Source organism: Cyprinodon tularosa, unplaced genomic scaffold, assembly GCF_016077235.1.
Source record: "Cyprinodon tularosa strain WSP-4 unplaced genomic scaffold, ASM1607723v1 ctg1267, whole genome shotgun sequence".
In the NCBI taxonomy this organism is placed as follows: Eukaryota; Metazoa; Chordata; class Actinopteri; order Cyprinodontiformes; family Cyprinodontidae; genus Cyprinodon; species Cyprinodon tularosa.
This window is the reverse complement of record NW_024038078.1, coordinates 1-20,547: the sequence shown is the minus strand read 5'-3', so window position 1 is coordinate 20,547 and position 20,547 is coordinate 1. Positions and strand designations below refer to the sequence as shown.

Here is a 20,547-nt window from a genome sequence, read left to right as displayed (position 1 = left end):
GAGAAAATGTTTTGATGACAACACAAGGAAACTTTTACATCTTATTTGAATAAAAATAAACTATGAGAGAGAAATATTCAAAGATCTATTTTACCTTTTCACCTGGATCTTTATCCAACAATAAACAGAATGCATTGGAATATTATCTTAATTTAGGAGAAACTAAAGAAGGTTTTGCATCACTTCTTTGTAAGCGCAGAGTACCGGACCGTTCCAGGTTATTTTCACTGCCATGATCCATCTGTGGTCCTGCAGAATGTGCAGCGCTGCAAACCAGGTGCAGGATGGGGAAACAGGACGCAGCAGCACAGGTGATGCTGCTTAGCAGTTTACAGCACAATGATGCATCTTTAACGTCTGACAGACTACCTGCTAACGTTTTCATCCAGTCACCGACGTCAATGAAACCTCACACCCACGAGTCATCATGTTTTCATCATCAAAGATCCTTGTTTATCTCCTCAGTTCTTATTATCCTCATGAAAAAAGGAGCGTAAACTGAATAATTTTGCCATCGTCATCATTGATAAAAACAACACTGGATCCAAATGGGTTTATCTGTCGAACTGATGTTTAAAAGTCTTTATACTCCAGTTAACAATCGATTTTTTTTTTTAATTGATTAGTCACAATTAATCTGATTAATTATTTCAGGCCTAATATGTGATCTGGTTCTGATAATTATTAAAACCTTTTTTTTTTCCAGCTTTATTGTCATTCCACTGTCACAACGAAATTCCCGCTCAGCATTTAACCCATTCCCTTAGGGAGAAGCAGGCTGCCATTGTATAGAATGCTGAAATATTCTGGCTTCAGAGATTAGCATCAAGCTAGGAGCAAACCCAGCCTCTCAATCAACCGTTTATGCCTTAATTATTCCCATTCAGCCTTATGCTCCGGAAACAGTCATGCTGGGAAAGCTCAGAGAAGTGTTGATAAAGAGCAGATTATGTCAGATTAAGGTTAGGCTGCTTGGAAAGCTGAGAAAATGAAGTTTAATCCAGGACTCTGTGTGCTGTTTTCATTTGCATGCATAAGCAGTTTCTGCCTGCTTTCTGTTGAGTCTTTCCTGATGGAAACATCTGGGTCATTAACATCTGGGTGAACAACATGAATATAAAGACCAGGCTGGGGGCAGGGTGGAAATCCACAGCAGATAAAAACAAAAAGAAGGAAAAATGGAAAGAAAAGAAATAATCTGCTCTGAGATACAGTTATTTTCAAACCTAATTTAGTTTTCCTGTAATTTAAAAAGACAATCAACTTATTTCTTCACGGAAAGACAAAATAATCCCTCAAATTTTTACAGGAAATTTAAATAACCTGAAAGGTAGAGTGTTGATTTCCTGTTTCAAATGTCCATTATGAGCACACTTTTTAATTTAAAGTTATTAATTAAATAACAGGAAGGATTTGTTGCAATTTTTATTATTTTCTTTTTCCCATTATTAATGATCATTTGGAGATAAAAAGTTATGCACATTTAAACCTTATTTTAAATGAGCCTGCTTCAGTAAAAATAAATAAATAAATTGAAACGTTTGTTTTCTGCTGAACCATATGGAAGAGGATTAGGGCCACTGGGGAAAAAAAAGTTAACTGATTTTTTTATTTTATTTCAGTTTAGTATGGGAAAAAAGTCAGAATTCTGACTTTTTTATTGTCAGAATTAAGTCAGAATTCTGAGATTAAACTCACAAATTCTGGAAAAAAAGTCAGAATTCTGACTTTAATCTCAGAATTCTGACTTAATTCTGACAATAAAAAAAGTCAGAATTCTGACTTTTTTCTCAGAATTCTGACTTAATTCTGACAATAAAAAAAGTCAGAATTCTGAGAATAAAGTCAGAATTCTGAGATTAAAGTCAGAATTCTGACTTTTTTCTCAGAATTCTGACTTAATTCTGACAATAAAAAAAGTCAGAATTCTGAGAATAAAGTCAGAATTCTGAGATTAAAGTCAGAATTCTGACTTTTTTTCCAGAATTTGTGAGTTTAATCTCAGAATTCTGACTTAATTCTGACAATAAAAAAGTCAGAATTCTGACTTTTTTCTCAGAATTCTGACTTAATTCTGACAATAAAAAAGTCAGAATTCTGACTTTAATCTCAGAATTCTGACTTTTTTTCCCCATACTAAACTGAAATAAAATGTAAAAACAAGTTAACTTTTTTTCCCACTGGCCCTAATCCTCTTCCGTAGAACCTTCTTTTCTTCTGTAAAATGGAAAACTTTCTCGTCATCTCGCTTGTTGATTCCAGGCTGCAGACAGTCGGAAACGGGGAGCGATCGGAAAGGGGCGTGGCTTCCATCGCCCCTCCCCCTTCCTGAATGGAAATCACCTGGAGAGCAGAGGTTTAGTTGGATGATCAGAGGAGCTGGTTTCTCCACAACTGATCCTGAAAACAAAAACCTGAACTTTTTTCTTTTTGCTTATTTTAGTTTTTTTAGGAGCAGCCGCAGATCTCAGGAATATTAACGGATTTTTATCTTTATTTAATGATTGTGTTTCAAACTGCAAGGAGTGGAACTTTGAAGCACTTGGAAGTATTTTCTCTGCCATAAAATGTGGAGGCTGCAGAAGTTCTGGTAAGTTCAGAGAGGAGATGAGCATTAAAACATGTTTTTTGTTTTGTTTTTATTTGTTCCTCCTAAATTATTTAATTTAAATAAACGTTCTGCTCCTTCTGTCTTTCAGGGTTTTGCTCTGTGTTCTCTGGTATCTCCAGTCTGCTGCAGCTTCTCCTCCTGCAGGTCAGTCCCCCCCCCATCATGCCTCCTTTCTCACTGTGTTTAATCGGAGCTGATGCCGGAATGATGCATTCACGTACACCTCGTAAAGAAAGCAGATAATGTTAATTGGTGTTCTTTTTCAGCAGCTTTAGATGTAAATCTGGGACCAGATACAGGTTTTGAACACAGTACAAAAACCTTCAGTAACCTGCTAATATTAACTGCTAATGTCATTAGTTTTGCATGTAATAATTGTCTGGATTTCAAGGTGTAATTGAATGCATCATGGTATTAATGGTCCCTGCAACAAACTAAAACCTGTAGACCTGTTATTTTTCTGTGTTTAAACGTGAATTAGGAGGTTTTTATCTATTCACAGACAGGCTGTGGTTTAACAGGCAGTTTTGGGTCCAGGTAGCCAATAGTTTCATCTAATTAACACATCAATCAGATCCAGTAATGGGAGCTTTTTCAGGAAACAGCCGGCAGGAATGTGAGGGATGCTCACAGATGAAAAGAGACCCAACAATGTGGCCATCAGGGTTTGGTTTTTAGTTTGCATCAGTTAATCCTAAAGCTCACCCCCCCCCCAGACTGCTTCCTCAGACCATCACAGAAGATCAGCTGGTCTTTAAGGGTTCTTCTTATTTTCTTCTGATTCCTTGGTTATTTTCTCAGACTTTATCTTTTTATATTTCATGTATTTTTTTAGACTCTGAGAAAAGCCACCTCTCTTCTTCTACAGCTTCCCCACCTTCTCCTCCTCCTCCAGTTGTGCAATCCTCCCATCCCTCTCAGGAGTTTCTGGCTCAGTTTACCCAGATGAGCTCTCCAAACAGCGGGGACCGTAAACACCGGGATGCCAGCGCCGTGCTGCCCTTCATCGGCCTCACCAGCAGTAAGTTTGCTCCGACACTCAAGGAAGGAAGCAGATTCAGAAATTTACCTACAGCAGAGACTAAATCAAACCGTTTACGCATAATATTTTTTTGAGACTGCAGAAAAAGCAGCTGGGTTTTAATTTACAGAAGGAACAAACATTAATTCTCTGAAAGCTCCGAGGGTCTGGTTTTCTCCGGCCATCATCAGGAAAGCTTTAGTGTTTTTCTGCTATTTTCAGATGTTTGTTCAGACTCTCTGTGTTTACTGATGTGAAGCGGAGGAGTGCTGCTGGAATGTACCGCCAGCTGCAGACTCTGGTTTATTTCACAGGTACAGAAGACCTCCAGCAGCTGCAAGCAGAATACTGACAAGAAAACCTCAGAACATAATAAAAAAAAACACCCAGGGAGTTTCTATGAGGGGTTTAATTATTTATTTACATCCAATAAAAACCCAAAGCTGTAAACAAAAATAAGGGAAATAACAGGAGCCATAGATAGTATCTGTCAGCTAATGATGGCCTCAATCAGCGGTAACCAATTAAAAATCAGCTGCGTCCGAATGTTGAAAATCATCAACCAGTAAAGGTCTGGAGACATTTTTAATTATAATCTGTTACTTTAAACAGAATTTAACACTTAACTAAAATGAGGTGTTTAATGCATCCATGTTATACATTGAATTTGTAAATAGAAAAATATAAAAGAAATCGAAAATTTTTCGATTTTAAAATCTAAAGTGTTTTTTGAAGTAGAGAACAACAATCAGTCATTTTGGTTTAAAGATAATTTCCTGATTCCCATATTTTCTCAAACAGCTGAACTGAGCGTTTGTTATTTCTCTTTCTTTTTTCTGTCTTAATGTTGGCAGTGGGCTTTAGGCTGCAAAAACCATCTAGAATTAAGTAAAAAAAAAAAAAAACTTAAATTGAGTGTATTTACCATTAATTTTAGCAGTTAAATAAGATTATTTGCCAATGGAATGAGGATTTCTACTCCTAAAACAAGATAATTAGATAATATACACTCAAAATAAGACAAAGCAATTGTTTTTTTCTCATTTTAAATGTAAATTGTCTTGTTCCATTGGCAAATTATCTCAGTTACCTCCTCAATTCAAGAAAAAATGCACTTAATTTAGGCAAAAATGACTCCCTTAGATTTCTATTTTTTGCAGTGTAGGCTGCCCTGCAAGGCTTTAAACCTGGGTTTAACCGGAGACTAAGCCATTCTCAAGCACATATCAAGGAGCTCATTTTGAGCCTGGATCCAGATTTATTGTTGATTCTGTTCATGGTGGAGAATCCTGCTTCACAGCAGCAGGTTGAGCCAAACATCCTCTAAATGTGCAGGGTCCTCTTTGAGCACGCCATTTCACTTTTCTTTCACCAGTTCACCGCAGTTCTTCCAGCAGTCCACACTTTCTCTGCTCTCTTTTTCTCATGGTCTTCTCCTTCTTTCCCATCGCCCGGCTTGCCACAGGTTTGCCTGCTGTGTCTAAAAGTAGCAGCAGCAGCAACCCAGACTGACAGCTCATTGGCTCATTTGGATCACGTGCAGCCTGGAGCCGGACGCTCCCCAGGGCTTTACCGTATTAACAGGAGAAGAGGCGCAAGTGAAATTAGACACTGTCGTCGGACAACGTGCAGTAATTTAGAAATATTTTTAATCAGGTTGGGTCTGGATCCGGACCGCGGTCCGTGACCTCTGGCTTAGTGGTTAGAGCACTGCGCTTGTGAGAAGGTTGCAAGTACCAGGTTTGATCCCCACAGCTTCCATTCTGGGTCCCTGAGCGAGACCCTTCACCCCACACTGCTCCCCGAACACCGCACAATGGCAGCCCGCTGCTCCCCAACAGGATGGGTGAAATGCAGAGAGTTAATTTCTCCATTGTGAGATCAATAAAGTTCAATTTCTATTTCTAAACGGCTATAAGAAAAAAGGGCATAACTGTGATTCTTCATCTATTGTAATGATCGCATGTGAAGATCGTTTTCCATCCAAGGATCCAGAATATTTTCTACTTTCTGAAAGTTTTTATGGTTGACAAAATCTGTCAAAACATTTTTTTTTACCCAGATTAATTTGAATTGAAATCAAAATGTTTGCAAGGCAGAAGCCGTTTGGTTTAAAGAAATGTTTAACCTTAAACAAAACAAACTTATTTGATTGAAATTACAACTCATTTACTTTATTAAACTTGGATACATATTAAAAATATATAATAAAAACAGTTAGCTTAAGTCAAGCCAACTTTATCCTGTTATTATCTAATTAAGCATCTTCCTCTAATCTGACATATTTAGCGATCAGGTTCTATTATGCCAAATAAACCACCTTTGATTAATGTTAGCAAAGTTCAACCCTTTTCATTCTAGCTTAGTTTAATCAACAAACCTTAGACTAACTCAAAAAAGAGACATTTGTCCAACTTCAAGTGTCCTCCCCAAAGAACAGTTTTTACCCTATTACTTCAGCATACTATTACAAAAATATGATATTTTCAGGCGCTGGACTGCAGAAGCAACAACCAAAGTTCAGAGATTAACTTTCTATTATTTAAACCACATTGAGATCTATTAAGCAGGAGCTGTTTTTCTATGTTTCAGGTGCTGAGCAGAGTCGTAACTGCTGTAAGAATGGAGGAACTTGCATCCTGGGCAGTTTCTGTGCGTGTCCCCCATTCTTCACCGGGAGAAGCTGTGAATACGACACCAGAATTAGGTAAAAACAATAACATTAAGACCTGTTATCATATGAGTTTGACCAGATTTACAATCTTCTAAAGTGCAAAGATCTACTGTGGTTCATGAACCAGTTTCCTTAGAAAAATTAGATTGTTTCTCACTTTTTTAGCTTTTTTTCTCTTGTTTGCAGACGATGTGATTTTATTCCTCATGGAGAGTGGGTCCAGAAAGGCTGCTCCTACTGCCGCTGTTTCCACGGCATCTTGCATTGCTTCCCTCACATGTTCAATAAAGATTGTGGTGAGAAGTTTTTTTCCTTCTTCTGTTTTTATACACAACAAGTAGGCGTCCTTGTTTGATATAAATAACAGCTCCACACAGCAGCTATACTGAGAGCTCGTTAGCAACCTTTTATTGTGGTTTTTATTCAGTTCTTTATTCCCTGCCATGTTGTTCAGGTAATCTCTGAAGGGTTTAGGAATCTCCGAGGTGTGGAGAAGCAATTAACACCCAAAGGTTACAGTAAAACTAGCTATTTGCATAATTGAACCGAAACAAAATAAATCTTTCTGAGTGCAAATGGAGTCTTAATGACTTTGCCTCACCTTCTAATTTACAATTCAAGGCTTCAGTCTCCCCAAACAGTCCATCTGACTCCTCCTTGGAAGTGGGGCCATAAAATAGAAGAACATCTGCTGCACAGACTTGTATATTATTTGGCTTTGCCCTTCTGATATGCAGTTTGGTATATTCCTGACTGTCATAAAACAAAAAGAAACCTGAATTACTCTGCTTTAAAGAACTTTCCTAATAATTACGATTTAGGTTCTCAGAAACATTGTAGTTAATATACAGAAAAATACCAAAAATTTAAGATGTTGATTTTCCTTCTATAGGGTATTAGTTGGTGAAACTGAATTGAAAACATGAATGGTGCATCTGAACTGACCCTCTACCTACGGGTCAGAGATCTAACCATTTACATCGTTACATAATACAGAAAGGGTTGCAGCTAACAATTATTTTGCAAATCAATTAATCCCTCAATTATTATTATTATTTTTTTAAATAAAAGCATAGAGGACGATCTTTTATTTCTGGGTGGATCGTCTAAATCAGTGGTCCTCCTAACTGTCAATCATTCTGGTGATATGTTTCCATAAGGCCATCCTACGCGCTCATCCCGTTAGCATATTTTTTTCTGCGCACTTTCAGGCGTATATCTGTGGTGAGCTACGGTTTAAGTCATTGAAGCTTATCTTTCTCACAGCGGTTCTTTGAAAATAGTCGAGGGTCGGAAGAGAAATGTTTCTACGAAGTGTATGAGAAGAAAAGAAAGGCCTCAGAAGAGGCAGATATATCCCAGAATGCTTTGAGGGGAGAGCTCTCCTTGCAAAAATTGGTGCATTGGTGTTTACACGACCAATGCAGCAAAAAGCAGTGATCATCTCTCAGAACGTGCAGTTTGCTATTAAGTCCACTATATATTCCCAGCTGTATGTGGAAACAGCGAGCCTGTATGAGCTGTGAGATCAGCACATTTTAAACAGAGTGTGCATGCGCATTTTTATTTTTAAAGTAGAGAAGGCGGGTCTTTTAAAAATCCTCCACAATACCTTTAATGAATTAATGAATTAATGATCAGATAGCAAAAGGTTTCTTAAAGAAGACTTTTATAGATTAAATTAGGTGAAACTTTTCCACTTGAGGAGTTCTGCATAGAGCAGATTGAAAGACAAAACATTTTTATCTTAAATGCAAAATTATATATATATACTTTCTTTTTACAACCTTGGTATAATTGTTGCTCATGTTGGGTCGCTCTGTCAGATAAAGACGTGTTTTAGAATCTCTATACTCCAGCTAACGGTTAATCGATTTCTGAATTAGCTGACGATTATTTCAATCATTGATTAATCACAATTAATCCGATTGTTTCAGGCCTTTCTTTATAAATATTATTAATTATTTATGTTATAATATATAAATAATTAAATCCACCGAACCAGGGCTTTTAAACTTTACACTTTCAAATATCTCTACATTTTCACATAACTGTCTTTATATTTAAGATCCAGCAATTATTCATATAGGAACTTTTCATTTATCTCGGTTACTAAATTGTCTTTGTAAGCCTGCTAATGTTAGCATTGACAGGTGAGAGCAGAGATTTTTAGTTCTGGAAGAAAAATATCATCCTGGGGTAAAAATCATGATTCTTTGATTCATGAATTCTTTAAAAGAAAAAGCATTTCAAATGATTCACACGTCTTTTCTTACAGCTATAACTCCAGCTAACCTCTCCTGTGTTAATGTGTTAATGGTTATTATGGTCATCACTAGTTACCGTCCACATTAGTTATTGTATCTTTTCATTTACTGACTGGTTAAAAATATCAGACTTAACGATTAAACCAAAGTAATGCCTGCATTAGCATCATTGGTAACATCCTGAAATGTTTTTAACTTTTTAAAATACCATAAAAAAACAGACTAATTCAAATTAGTAATAATTAATACTAGGGATGCACGATATTGGGATTTTGGCCGATATCCGATATGCCGATATTTTAAAACTCATGTAGCCGATAACCGATATCGATACCGATGTTAAAGCTGGACAAAAATAAGTAGTCATTGAAAATAGCAGTTTTGTTATCCATTTCTGACACTTTGAAAAATAATATACTCAAATATATTTTCATATGCTGATATCAAATAGATTTTTAAAAACGCGGTATCGATCTATTTTACTTTCAAAATCTGGTGAAATTTCATCGTTCTGTTACAAACTCTCGTGATATTTTGCAAATTCTTGTGAGATTTTGTTAGTAAAATAGATCGAAACCGCGTCAATATATCAACATATAAAAATATGACAACATTTGGTGAATTTTCGGGGGATTTCGTAGCATAACGATGACATATAGCAATATTTCATTAGTAAAAGAGATTGATATGGTGTTTTTAAATGGCAATATATCAGCATATGAAGATATTGGGATATTTTAATGTATCGATATTTTTTCCCTCGTCTTTAGAAGTTTTTAAGTCTGTAAAAAAGAAGTTTTTGAGGAAGAAGAAGAAGTAGTATTTTGTTGTTTTTTTTAGACTTTAGAAACTCAGAATCTGATCAAATATCGGGTTAAATATCGGTGGGGTGGCCGATGTCCAATATTTAGTTTTAAGGCCGATACCGATAGGGGGCCCAATATATCCTGCATCCCTACTTAATACATTTTCAAATTTCTTAAATTAAATTGCTTTATAGAATAAATAATCTGCTTCCTAATATTAGTTTTCAAAGCTGCTCCTATGGACCAACTGTCCTGCAGAATTAGGTGTTTCCCTGCCTTGATAACCAGATTAACGGGCCTCGCAGTGATTGCAATAATCTGCTGGATTATTACTGCTGCTGTGTAATAACAGGAGGCTTTATTTACAAATTCCTTTTATTATATAAAATTAAACAAATTCCTTGATTATTGCACTGAATTGCCAAAACATATGTTTAAAATCGGAAAGTGTTTGTTTATCATATTACGATTGGGAGGTTTAACGAATGCCCTCAGTGTTTTATTTTATGGCTGAAAAAAAAAAGAACTAAACCAAATTGATGGATCCTCTGTGTGGGATGCTAAAATGTGGAATGATCCGAGGTAGCTAATCCATCAGTGAGCGGGACATCAGTTCACTTCACTTCATGCCAAAAATAAACATGTTTCAGACGAGTGGAGAGAAAAGGCTCTTCTCGTCCTGATAAACATGTAGCACTAAGACCTGAAGGAGCCGCTGAGAGATAAGTTAATGAATGTTTGGACAGAGTCAAGCACCCCGACAGCAGAAGGGGGAACAAGATTATGGCTCAAGATAAAAAAAAAATCATTATTAAAATGTTAAAAAGAAAGTTTTGGATATCAATCTTTATGGTTTCTTATTTTGTCCCCAGATGACTCGGACGAGGAGGTGATTTGGTATCATTCGTCGGCTGTCAGGACGGATCCTCTCAGCTGTTTCCTGTATCTGCTGCTCCTTCCTGTCCTCCTCGTTCTCTGAACTGCCCCTAAAACAGACTCCAGGGAAACGGGAAGCTCTTTATTCCTCTGCAGAGGTGCTGCTTTCATCTGCAGCCAGAATTTTCTCTCCTGAACTCGCTGAACAGATGAAGCTGAAGGACTGATCAGATGATGATGATGTGATGATGTCAGCCTTTAAAGTGTTTCCTTAGTTTATCCCAAAACGAATGAAATGGGAATTTAAAGGAAACTGTACATAAGATTTAGTTTTTATCTCTTTGTTTTCTCTTTGTGAAAGAAAATACTTGTGGTTCTTGTTAAAAACTTGCACAAACTGATCTGATGTGACACTTTGTCTTTAAATATAACCTTAATGTGTTTAACTAATGCTTTATTTATGTTGCTGTTGCGTAGAGTTTGATTTAAGGGAAGCAGGTTTTAATCTGGGAAGATCCACTGAAGCCGATGGTCTTTCTCAGCCTCTGTTATCTGGAGGTATTTCCAGAGGAGAGCCGTTCTCTCCTGACTCTTATCTTCACAGTTTATTGATGAGGTCTGATTTGATTATCTGCTGCTTTCTTATCTTGAACAAACACAGGAGCTGCTGCTCTGCAGTCCGTCAGCTGGTTTGTGGCTGCAGCTCCAAACAATAAGCAGCAGAATAAGAAAATGAAGGTTTATTTCTGTGATTTAATGCTCTGTCTGAAGAGTTTTGTGTGCAAAGAAGGAGAAAAGGATCCTGCATGTCCAAAAGCTGCAAATGTAAGGAGGATTTTTATACCAATGAAGGTTAGGCTGGTTATAAAAAGCATCCATTTATTAACTTTCAGCCAAAAACTCCATTCCGTTCTGTTATGTAAATCAGAGGGAAACGGTTGCAATCAAAAGTTTTTACAGTGAATGTTGTGTAAAGTGTGCGTATTTATATCATCCCTCTTTATTCTGCTACGCTTAATAAAATCCAGTGCAACCAGGTACCTTCAGAGGTGCAATTTAGTCGAAGTTTAAAACAAGATTACAAAGCTTGGAACTGTAGTTGTTTTGTTTTAACAGCAAATTTTGTTCAAATCGATTTTTGTTTTGCTCTTTTTTTTTTTCTTACATTGGATTAGAAATTCATCCAGTACTGACTGCCTCTTTCATCTGCAAATAAAGTGATGAATGAGAAACATGAGATGTTCTTTCCTGCCCAGATCCTTCCTTCTGGTATCAACCTTTTATTTTGCATTTGTTTAACAGCATCGATCTGGTGAATCTACCTAAAACATGCTGTATGCTGCACCAGCGACAATTGCTTGTTCCTCTTCAGAAGATTGCATTCTCCTAGTTTATTTCATAGAAACAGATCTGATTGAATGTCATCTTCATTCTTTATCAGTAAAATATCTTTGAGTAAAAGCAGAGATCATATCTCTCCTATCCTGGCTTCTCTTCATTGGCTTCCTGTTAAATCCAGAATAGAATTTAAAATCCTCCTTCTCACATATAAAGCCTTAAATGGCCAAGCTCCATCTGATATCAGAGATCTGATTGTTCCTTATGTTCCTAACAGAGCACTTCGCTCTCAATCTGCAGGTTTACTAGTGGTTCCTAGAATTTCTAAAAGTAGAATGAGAGGCAGATCTGTTAGTTCTCAGGCTCCTCTCCTGTGGAACCAACTACCAGTTTTAGTCCGTGAGGCAGACACCCTGTCTACTTTTAAGGCTAGGCTTAAAACTTTCCTTTTTGATAAAGCTTCTAGTTAGAGTGGCTCAGGTTATCCTGAGCTATCTCTATAGTTCTGCTGCTATAGGCTTAGACTGCTGGAGGACATAGGGACCCCTATTTCATCATTCTGCTTCAGTATTATTCTCCCATCCTCCTATTCTCCTGTTTGGCTGTGACTCACTGTGCTGCTGCCATCAACATATAGTCGATAGAGTCTGGCCTAATTTTGAGTGTTTTGTCTTGTTTCTCTGTAGACATAGCTATGGGCTCAGCTTTTGACATAATCATCCTTTGACATAAAAACTGGCTCAGAGCTCATGTAGTTAACGATTTCCCTCCCAGACAGAGCCACCTGTGGAGCTACTTTACTGTTAGCTTTTCTAACATAGAAAGCATTTATAGATCAGTGCTTCGATGTTCCTTTTGTCTCCTTGAACCCCAGTGGGCCTCAGCAGATGGCCGCTTATACTGAGCCTGGTTCTGCTGGAGGTTTCCTCCTGTTCAAAGGGAGTTTTTCCTCTCCACTGTTGCTGCATGCATGCTTGGGGTGAGGGATTGCTGTAGAATAATTAGAATAAATTGAACATTCAATTTCCTCAGACTCTGTGTTCCTTAAATCCTCCAAGAAATGTGGTGGAACTTCTGCTAAGTTTAGATCTTGTTGAACAGGAAGACATGAGATGGAGGAGAAGCCATTATGAAAAGTTTCCCATAAAAAACACCGACTTGTTGGGGTTTGGTTCTCCTCTTCTGGGACGCAGCTTTCAGCATAAAGACCTTCTGAAACTCTCCATTATATATCAGCCCACCTTCCTTTACATAAAGTCCTGCTTTTCTCTCTCAGTCTATTTCTCTCCTTGGGAACCTGCTGCAGAAACATCCAACTCCGCCCCAACCATCCAACCTAAACCTCTTCTTTCCATTGACCATCAGGTTTTGAACTGAGTCTCTTTTCTGGCAGTTTTTAACAAAAAAACTTAAATCTTTAGTTTTGCTGCTCCAGAGGAGCACAAGGAGCGACTAAGGGGGGAAGGAGTTAAGCAGGAAGGGGCTTCCTCTGTTTTAATCCTGCAGTAATCATAAGTGTAATCTCTCCATTGTTATCCAGCTGACTCCACATAACAAGTTAATTGAAACCGGCTGACAACCTGAGCAGAAAGAATCCGTTAAAAGCTAAGCAGTTAATGTGATTTTGGATTCAGTTTGTCTCCAGGTCAGACGTCCAGCCAGGCTTCTGTACAGCAGAAACACACAGATGAATGTAAAGGGGTTTCCCTGCAGGGGTGGGCTGTTGGTGGAGCCTATTTCGGCTGACGGAGCAGAATCAGCAGGAGGCCAGGATGGATTTAAAAAGGATTGATGAAGATCTGAATGACAGAGGAGGACTCTGCACCTCCTCCACAGGGACGTCTTCCATGTTTCCTCCTCCCCCTGGAGGAGACAGAAACAAACAAATGACCAGGGGTGGAAAGTAACCAATTACATTTACTCAAGTTTCTGTCATTGAGTACTTTTTATGAGTAATTTGTAATTTTCTGAGTAGTTTTTGAAATATGTAATTTTTACTTTTACTCAAGTAAATTTGAACCTAAGTAGTTTTACTTTGCTACATTTAAAACCCCCTCATATAAAAAAAAAAAAAAAATACTGATGATAAAAAAATTAAATATGGCCAGAAATTTAAACCCGTGTGTCACGGAACCGACACTTAATCGCCATTAAAAAATAGAAGAAGACTTTTGACTTTTAACAGCACTTTATTAACACAATTCAAACATATAAACAATCGATGTAAGAATAAGTGACAGGTAAAAAAAAATCACAAAGTAAAACAAGCGTCAGTTAAAATAATTAAATGAGGAGCTTGTTAATAACAGTGGCATCCTGTTGCATTTTAGTCTGATTTCTGGCATCTTTTGGGCATTTAATTTTGTGTGCATTTTGAAAACTTTAAAATGTAGTTTAAATTTCTTTATTCCTATCATGGTGTTGTCTGTTGGACAGTAGAATTGAAAATTGTTTGCACTTTATTGTTCAGGTTGTGACTGTCCTTGTGCTGTGAGGAAGTATGTTCTTTAGCCCAGCTGATCTTTTGATAGTGTGGATGTTCACTGAAATCGATTAAAACACCTTGTGCTCAATTCGATTCATGACTCATCCTTTTTAACATTAAATAACTCAAAGTAACTAAGTAACTTTTACTTAAATTACATTTTAAATGAAGTAATTTTGTACTTTTACTTCAGTAAATTTTGAGATTGGTAATTTTACTTTTACTCTGAGTAAAATTCAGGCAAAGTAAAAGATACTTTTACTCAATTACAATTTTTTAGTACTCTTTCCACCTCTGCAAATGACTGGAAAATGCTGGACTTTTCTGGGTAAAGACAGATGATGGAGACATACATGGAATTAGTTTGTCCCTTTGGCGTCCCTTCATGCTGTGCTTCTGCTTAAACACATAAAAAAATGTTTTCCACGAAAATATTAGTTTTCATCATCACTGCAAAAATTGAAATGTAGATTTACTTTAAAAAGAGTATTTCCCCTCGATTTGAGCAGGCGAGTCAGAATTTCCAGCAGAGTAGATGATAAAATAAAATTAAAACATCTAAGTTCTTATTTTAAGTGTTTAGCAGTGGCGCCTGGTCAATAGAGGGCGCTAAGGTGCCGCTCCACTTATTCAATGACCTTCATTAAGACATAAGAAGCAAATAAAAAAAATCAATTATAAAATTTAAATATTTCTATATATATTGACATATTTTTTTAGATGTGTAACATAAATCTCATAATTTTGACTTCAAAAGTTGAAATTTTGACTTCTGGTGTGCTTTTATTTTTTCTATCATGGCAGAAATTGTCTTCCATAAATGTAAATAACCTGTAGAAATCTTTAATGTGGAAAATATAATTAACTGATTGTTTTTTCAGTGGGACCTGTTTTGTCGCTGCAACGCCTGGTCAGAAGGCTGACCTATGGGAGAATCATCCTGCCATAATGCCAGAGCGCATAATTTCAATTTGAGAAAAGAATTTCATCTTCTTGCACTCAAAACTTATAATGCTCACACTCAAAACATGCGCTCTCTCTCAAATATTTTCTCTTCTCTCTCAAATCTTTGTTTCTTCTCTCAGATTTAATGCTTCTTGCACAGATATTTTCTCCTCTCGCTTGCCTCCTTCTCTTCGCGCACAAACCGCGCTCTGCTCGAGTCTCAGATACGCTTGCAAACCCAGAGGCTCTGCTTGCGGATTTTTTTTGCTCTCTCTCAGATTGGAGCGGATCGTCGCCTAGCAACCTTTCTAGCCAATAGAACGACAGCCTCGGAAAGGGTGCGCTTGTTTAACTTTACTGAGTGTGCCTGTGATAAACCTTACCGACAATAAAATGGCTTTTTATTTTAAAAGCTATCCATTTTCAGGCGTGACGTGATGTGAACAGAAAACTTCCACCTCAGAGTTGCTCGTCAGAAGAAAAAAAAATAAAAAAAACTTTGCTAGTCAGGGCAGATGCTAATTCTGCCTCCAGCAGAAATTAAGTGACTTTTCATTGGTGATTCTTGAATCGCCCTTTATTATTTCCTTTTTTTTATTTTCCTGATTGTTGTTGTTTTTCAGCTTCTTATTTTAATAGCTTTTAAATTAAAAGGCCATTTTATTGTCGGTAAGGTTTATCACAGGCACAGTCAGTAGGGTTAAACAAGCGCACCCTTTCTGAGGCTGTCGTTCTATTGGCTGGAAAGGTTTCTAGGCGACGATCCGATCCAATCTGAGAGAGAGCAAAAAAAATCCACAAGCAGAGCCTACGGGTTTGCGAGCGTATCTGAGACTCGAGCAGAGCGCGGTTTGTGCGCGAAGAGAAGGAGGCAAGCGAGAGGAGAAAATATCTGTGCAAGAAGCATTAAATCTGAGAGAAGAAACAAAGATTTGAGAGAGAAGAGAAAATATTTGAGAGAGAGCGCATGTTTGGAGTGTGAGCATTATAAGTTTTGAGTGCAAGAAGATGAAATTCTTTTCTCAAATTGAAATTATGCGCTCTTGCATTATGGCAGGATAATTCCCCCATACTGACTTCCATCCTGTAGTTACTTTCATCGCTCTCGTCCACAAGCTTCACTGTGTGAGTGGAGCTGTGGGTTCCTGTGCAGTCATGTGTCAGCAGGGTGAAGAGCAGAGAACTGAGCGCACAGCCTTGGGGGGCTCCTGTGTTAACAGTGGTGAAGTTGCCAACACGTACTGCTTGGGGCCTCTGAGTGAGGAAGTCTAATATGTAGTTGCAGAGGGAAGTGCTGACCCCAGGTTGTCCATTTTATAGATGAGTTGTTGTGCCATGTTGTTATTTAATGCTGAACTGAAATCAATGAACAACATTCTCACATAAGAGTCCTTCTGTTCCAGGTGGGCGGAGGGCAGAGCAGATTGCGTCTTCTGTGGATCGAACTGAAAGGGATCCAAGTTGGTTGGAAGGTTGGATTTGACATTTTAGCCCCAAAGCACTTCATGATAATGGGCCACTGGACGATAGTCAGTGAAGCAGGATGGAGCAGATTGTTGTGGCACTGGTATGATGGTGGTGGTTTTAAAGAGTGATGGAACAATGGTTTGCTCCAAGGAGGTGTTAAAGACATCAGTGAAGACATCTTTTAGCTCCTCTGCACAGTCTTTCAGCACACGGCCTGGAATGCTTTCTGGTCCGGCTGCTACAAAAGTAAATTTTGCATTTCATTGAATTCTAGAATTTCAAAGAAAGTATACTTTATACATTTTGGAAAATGCAGAATCCAACTTAATTAAAAAAAGAAAAACAAGACAATTAAATTCAAATGAAAAAATAAAGGTGTACAACAGCGTCACAGAGGCAACACAAATAATTAGAGAATAAAAGTGACAGTTTAAAAAAAGAGAATGGCAGAAAAAAACATAAAATGACAGTTAGATATATAAAAGTAGATACATGTATCTCATGAAATCATAAAATGTTAAAATTGATTCATGACATTTATAAAAAAGAGATCATCAGCTTGTTTATATCATCTCGGGTGCTCTTAGCAGTTTGCACTGTGACGTCATTCGCTGTTATTTTTGGCGGTTGGTGTGGTTAGATTATAATAATTATATATTAATCTATAGATTATAAATAATACATATTAATAATAATAATAAAAATAATCTTCTTTTGAGGAAATCCTACCCAAAATAAGTGCAATAATCTACCATTTAAGTAAAAGAAAAAAAAAAACACTTAAAACAAGAATTTTCCATCTAAATCCCAAAACAAGATTAAAAGACATTTTAAGGAGAAAATAATGCAAGACTTGGTTAGATTTTGGTAATAAAACTGATGTTTGTCCCTCCAGAGCTGTGGATCCCTGTTTCTCCTGTCAGTCTATACCGGAAACTCGCATCTTGGTCGGTCTGTGGAGTCTATGATGGATCAATCAACAGAACCTGAATCACATAAAAAAAAAAAAAATTGGTTGTTGGTTGTACTTTCCAAAAAAGTAAAAATAAATAAATAGATAATACAAAAAAATCAACCGGAATTTGTTTCTAAGACATTATGGAAAAGTTTTGGAACTTTTTTGGAATTACTATGACCTGGATGGTTGAGAAACTTCACCAGCACATCGGTTGTACTTTGTTTTATTAAAATGGATCTGAGTAAAGGGGCTGAATAGAAATTCAGATCTGAAACAATCCATAAGAATTGTTTTAGTTCCTCAAAATATCGTTTTCATTGGTTTGAAAACTTCAGCTAACAGCTCTCTGCTGACACCTACAGGCTAAATCCTGAAAAACACCTCATACAGTCCTGGTTTCTATACACGGACTCATTTTACTGTGTTGATTTTCTCTGGTTTCAGATTTTATTCAATAGTTTTAAAATCCAAAGACCTTATGCAACGACAAATATGTAAAAGCATAAAAATAAAACCAGTCATTCATAAAAAGTCAGCAGAGTGTTTCAGATATAGCAGGAAAATCATGATCAAGGTTTTGCACACATGAATAAAGTTCATGACTTTAGTTCCTTACAGCTTTTCTGCATCTTCAGACTCATTCAGAACAATATGAGACATTGACAGGAATTCAATCTTGGTTTAATATCAGTTAAGGACAAACTATCTCTCTGAAAACTATGAGTTATGTTCACTTTTAAAATTCCCAATCAATTCCCAATAGAGGGAAACTTTCTTTGGTGTTAATGAGCTTCTATAACGCAGATAAGCAGAGCTTCTTATGAGCTTCTACAACATATTGACTTGAAAATAATGCAGCTAAAATAATTTAGCTTTTCTTAAATCTCAAGATGGATGGATGGATGGATGGATGAAATGAGTATTTTTCAGAGAACCAATATTCCTGTTTTTTATATAGATTTAATCATAAACTTCCTGTCAGCCTACAGCCAAATGAAGCTGAAGCATTAAGAAAAGCAGAACATTCGCTCCGTCTCCTGATCAGGGCGGGAGTAGGTGTTAGTGACAGAAACAGTTGCTTCACAGCTTCTCTCTCATTTATCTCAATACAACTTCTAACAGCAATTCCAGTCCAGTGTCCTTCCCCACCACAGAACTGAAACACCTCATCAAAATCCCCAATTATCTTCTGTTGATAGGTGGTCTACTCTCTTTGCTTATTGTTCCCTGCGATCTTTAAACCACTTTCTCACTCCGTCCTTTTCCACAGACAAACTTTCAGCAGGACCACTGAAACCCTGCCTGATTGGCTTCACTTTACTGGCCACAGTTCAACCAACTTAATGAGCAATCTGCAGTTTAAATTGAATAAAAAATGCAAACATCTAATAGATCATTATGGAAAAGGGAGTTTAGGATTTTAAGTATAAGGATTGTACCCCACCCCCCACACACAATAACCTATGGGCTGCTATTATGTCATTCATCCTGTATTATAACCCCATTAATATATTTATATAATTAATATCCTAACTTTGCTGTATAATTTGTATATTGCTTTAATATTTATCCTTTAGCCTCTTACAATTACTGCCTATATTCATTGTTTATAGTCAATAGTCTCTGTACACATGTAAATATTTACCTCCTGTAGAGCACTTCTGGATAGATGTAAACTACATTTGTACTTGTGACAGTGATGACAATTCAGTTTGTAAAAAGTTGTCTAGTGATTATAAAAGTGTCCAGCAGGTGTCAGTATTCAGTGACAGTATGAATACAGTTTGCCATTGAGTCAAAATATTTCATGCTGCCTCATTAACCAGTACTAGGCTGCTGAAATTACTTGTTCCCTCACAGAGACGAAGATACCAATGTAAATGTTATGGGAGCAGAATGTTCAAATTTGAATTCTTGCAGGCCATTGCTAGTGGATGGCTGATTGGGAACTGTGAGGTCAATATGCTGGAGAAATAGGGAAGAAACAGCCATGCTCGCCGCTGGCGCAAAAAAAAAAAAAAAAAAGTGGACATTACTCCACAGGCACCTCACTGCTTACCAACCTAGATTTAACTGTTTAATTTGTAAAAACCTCTCAAAACAGAAATTCTAAGTTCAGTTCTTTATTTAAAAGACGTATCGAGCGACGCTGCGGGAGCCCACGACGTGTGCATTTGGGCTTTAAGACAGTGAGCTGATGGGAAAGGGTGTGTGTGGGGGGGGGGGGGGGGTTGGACATGCAGTTCAGAATCAAAGTCGGGTCGGCTGCATCGTTTATCACACATATGCAAAGTTGTGATTTGCTGCCCTGGATTAGAAACCCAGACATATAATCCTTAATATGCATTTAATTCACTTTTCAACATCTCCAGTTTGCCAATTAGTGCTCAGAATTGAAGTGATGTTAGCCATGTTCAGCTTTGATTACTATACAGGGCAAAATAAAAGTCAGACTATGTAGACCTATAGACTAGCTAAAAAAAAAAAAAAAAAATAAGTCATGCTCAGATATTCTAAGAATTTCTGTATAGTTTTGTCCAATTTGTATAAAATTGGACTTTTTTTTTTTTTCGAGAAAGCTCAGCACACATGTCCAATGGGTTCCCTCAACATCTGGCCAAATATGAATAAGTCATGCTCAGATATTCTAAGAATTTCTGTATAGTTTTGTCCAATTTGTATAAAATTGGACTTTTTTTTTTTTTTCGAGAAAGCTCAGCACACATGTCCAATGGGTTCCCTCAACATCTGGCCAAATATGAATAAGTCATGCTCAGATATTCTAAGAATTTCTGTATAGTTTTGTCCAATTTGTATAAAATTGGACTTTTTTTTTTTTTCGAGAAAGCTCAGCACACATGTCCAATGGGTTCCCTCAACATCTGGCCAAATATGAATAAGTCATGCTCAGATATTCTAAGAATTTCTGTATAGTTTTGTCCAATTTGTATAAAATTGGACTTTTTTTTTTTTTCGAGAAAGCTCAGCACACATGTCCAATGGGTTCCCTCAACATCTGGCCAAATATGAATAAGTCATGCTCAGATATTCTAAGAATTTCTGTATAGTTTTGTCCAATTTGTATAAAATTGGACTTTT

At 37.1% G+C, this 20,547-nt stretch overlaps 1 protein-coding gene across 3 annotated transcripts; it reads left to right on the top strand.

Annotated features, from left to right (window-relative positions):
• Window positions 1-2,321: 2,321 nt before the first annotated feature.
• tdgf1 (teratocarcinoma-derived growth factor 1) lies at window positions 2,322-11,481 on the top strand. 3 transcript variants are annotated; one of them, XM_038276738.1, is made up of 6 exons: window positions 2,322-2,590; window positions 2,700-2,755; window positions 3,447-3,632; window positions 6,225-6,339; window positions 6,493-6,602; window positions 10,252-11,481. In XM_038276738.1, the coding sequence occupies exons 1-6, from the start codon at window positions 2,568-2,570 to the stop codon at window positions 10,356-10,358; spliced, it is 597 nt and encodes a 198-aa protein (XP_038132666.1). In that variant the 5' UTR covers window positions 2,322-2,567; the 3' UTR covers window positions 10,359-11,481. The 3 variants fall into 3 exon arrangements, with proteins under 3 accessions (XP_038132666.1, XP_038132668.1, XP_038132667.1); XM_038276740.1 differs by having other exon boundaries at window positions 2,324-2,590; window positions 3,507-3,632; XM_038276739.1 differs by having other exon boundaries at window positions 2,327-2,590; window positions 3,480-3,632; window positions 10,252-11,480.
• The last annotated feature ends 9,066 nt before the right edge of the window (window positions 11,482-20,547 follow it).

Excerpts from the sequence above, each read along its gene's own strand:
- tdgf1 (XM_038276738.1), top strand. The coding sequence starts at position 2,568 with ATGTGGAGGCTGCAGAAGTTCTG. Across the intron at positions 2,756-3,446 it reads TGCAGCTTCTCCTCCTGCAG|ACTCTGAGAAAAGCCACCTC; the intron begins GTCAGTCCCCCC and ends GTATTTTTTTAG. Across the intron at positions 6,603-10,251 it reads CATGTTCAATAAAGATTGTG|ATGACTCGGACGAGGAGGTG; the intron begins GTGAGAAGTTTT and ends TTTTGTCCCCAG.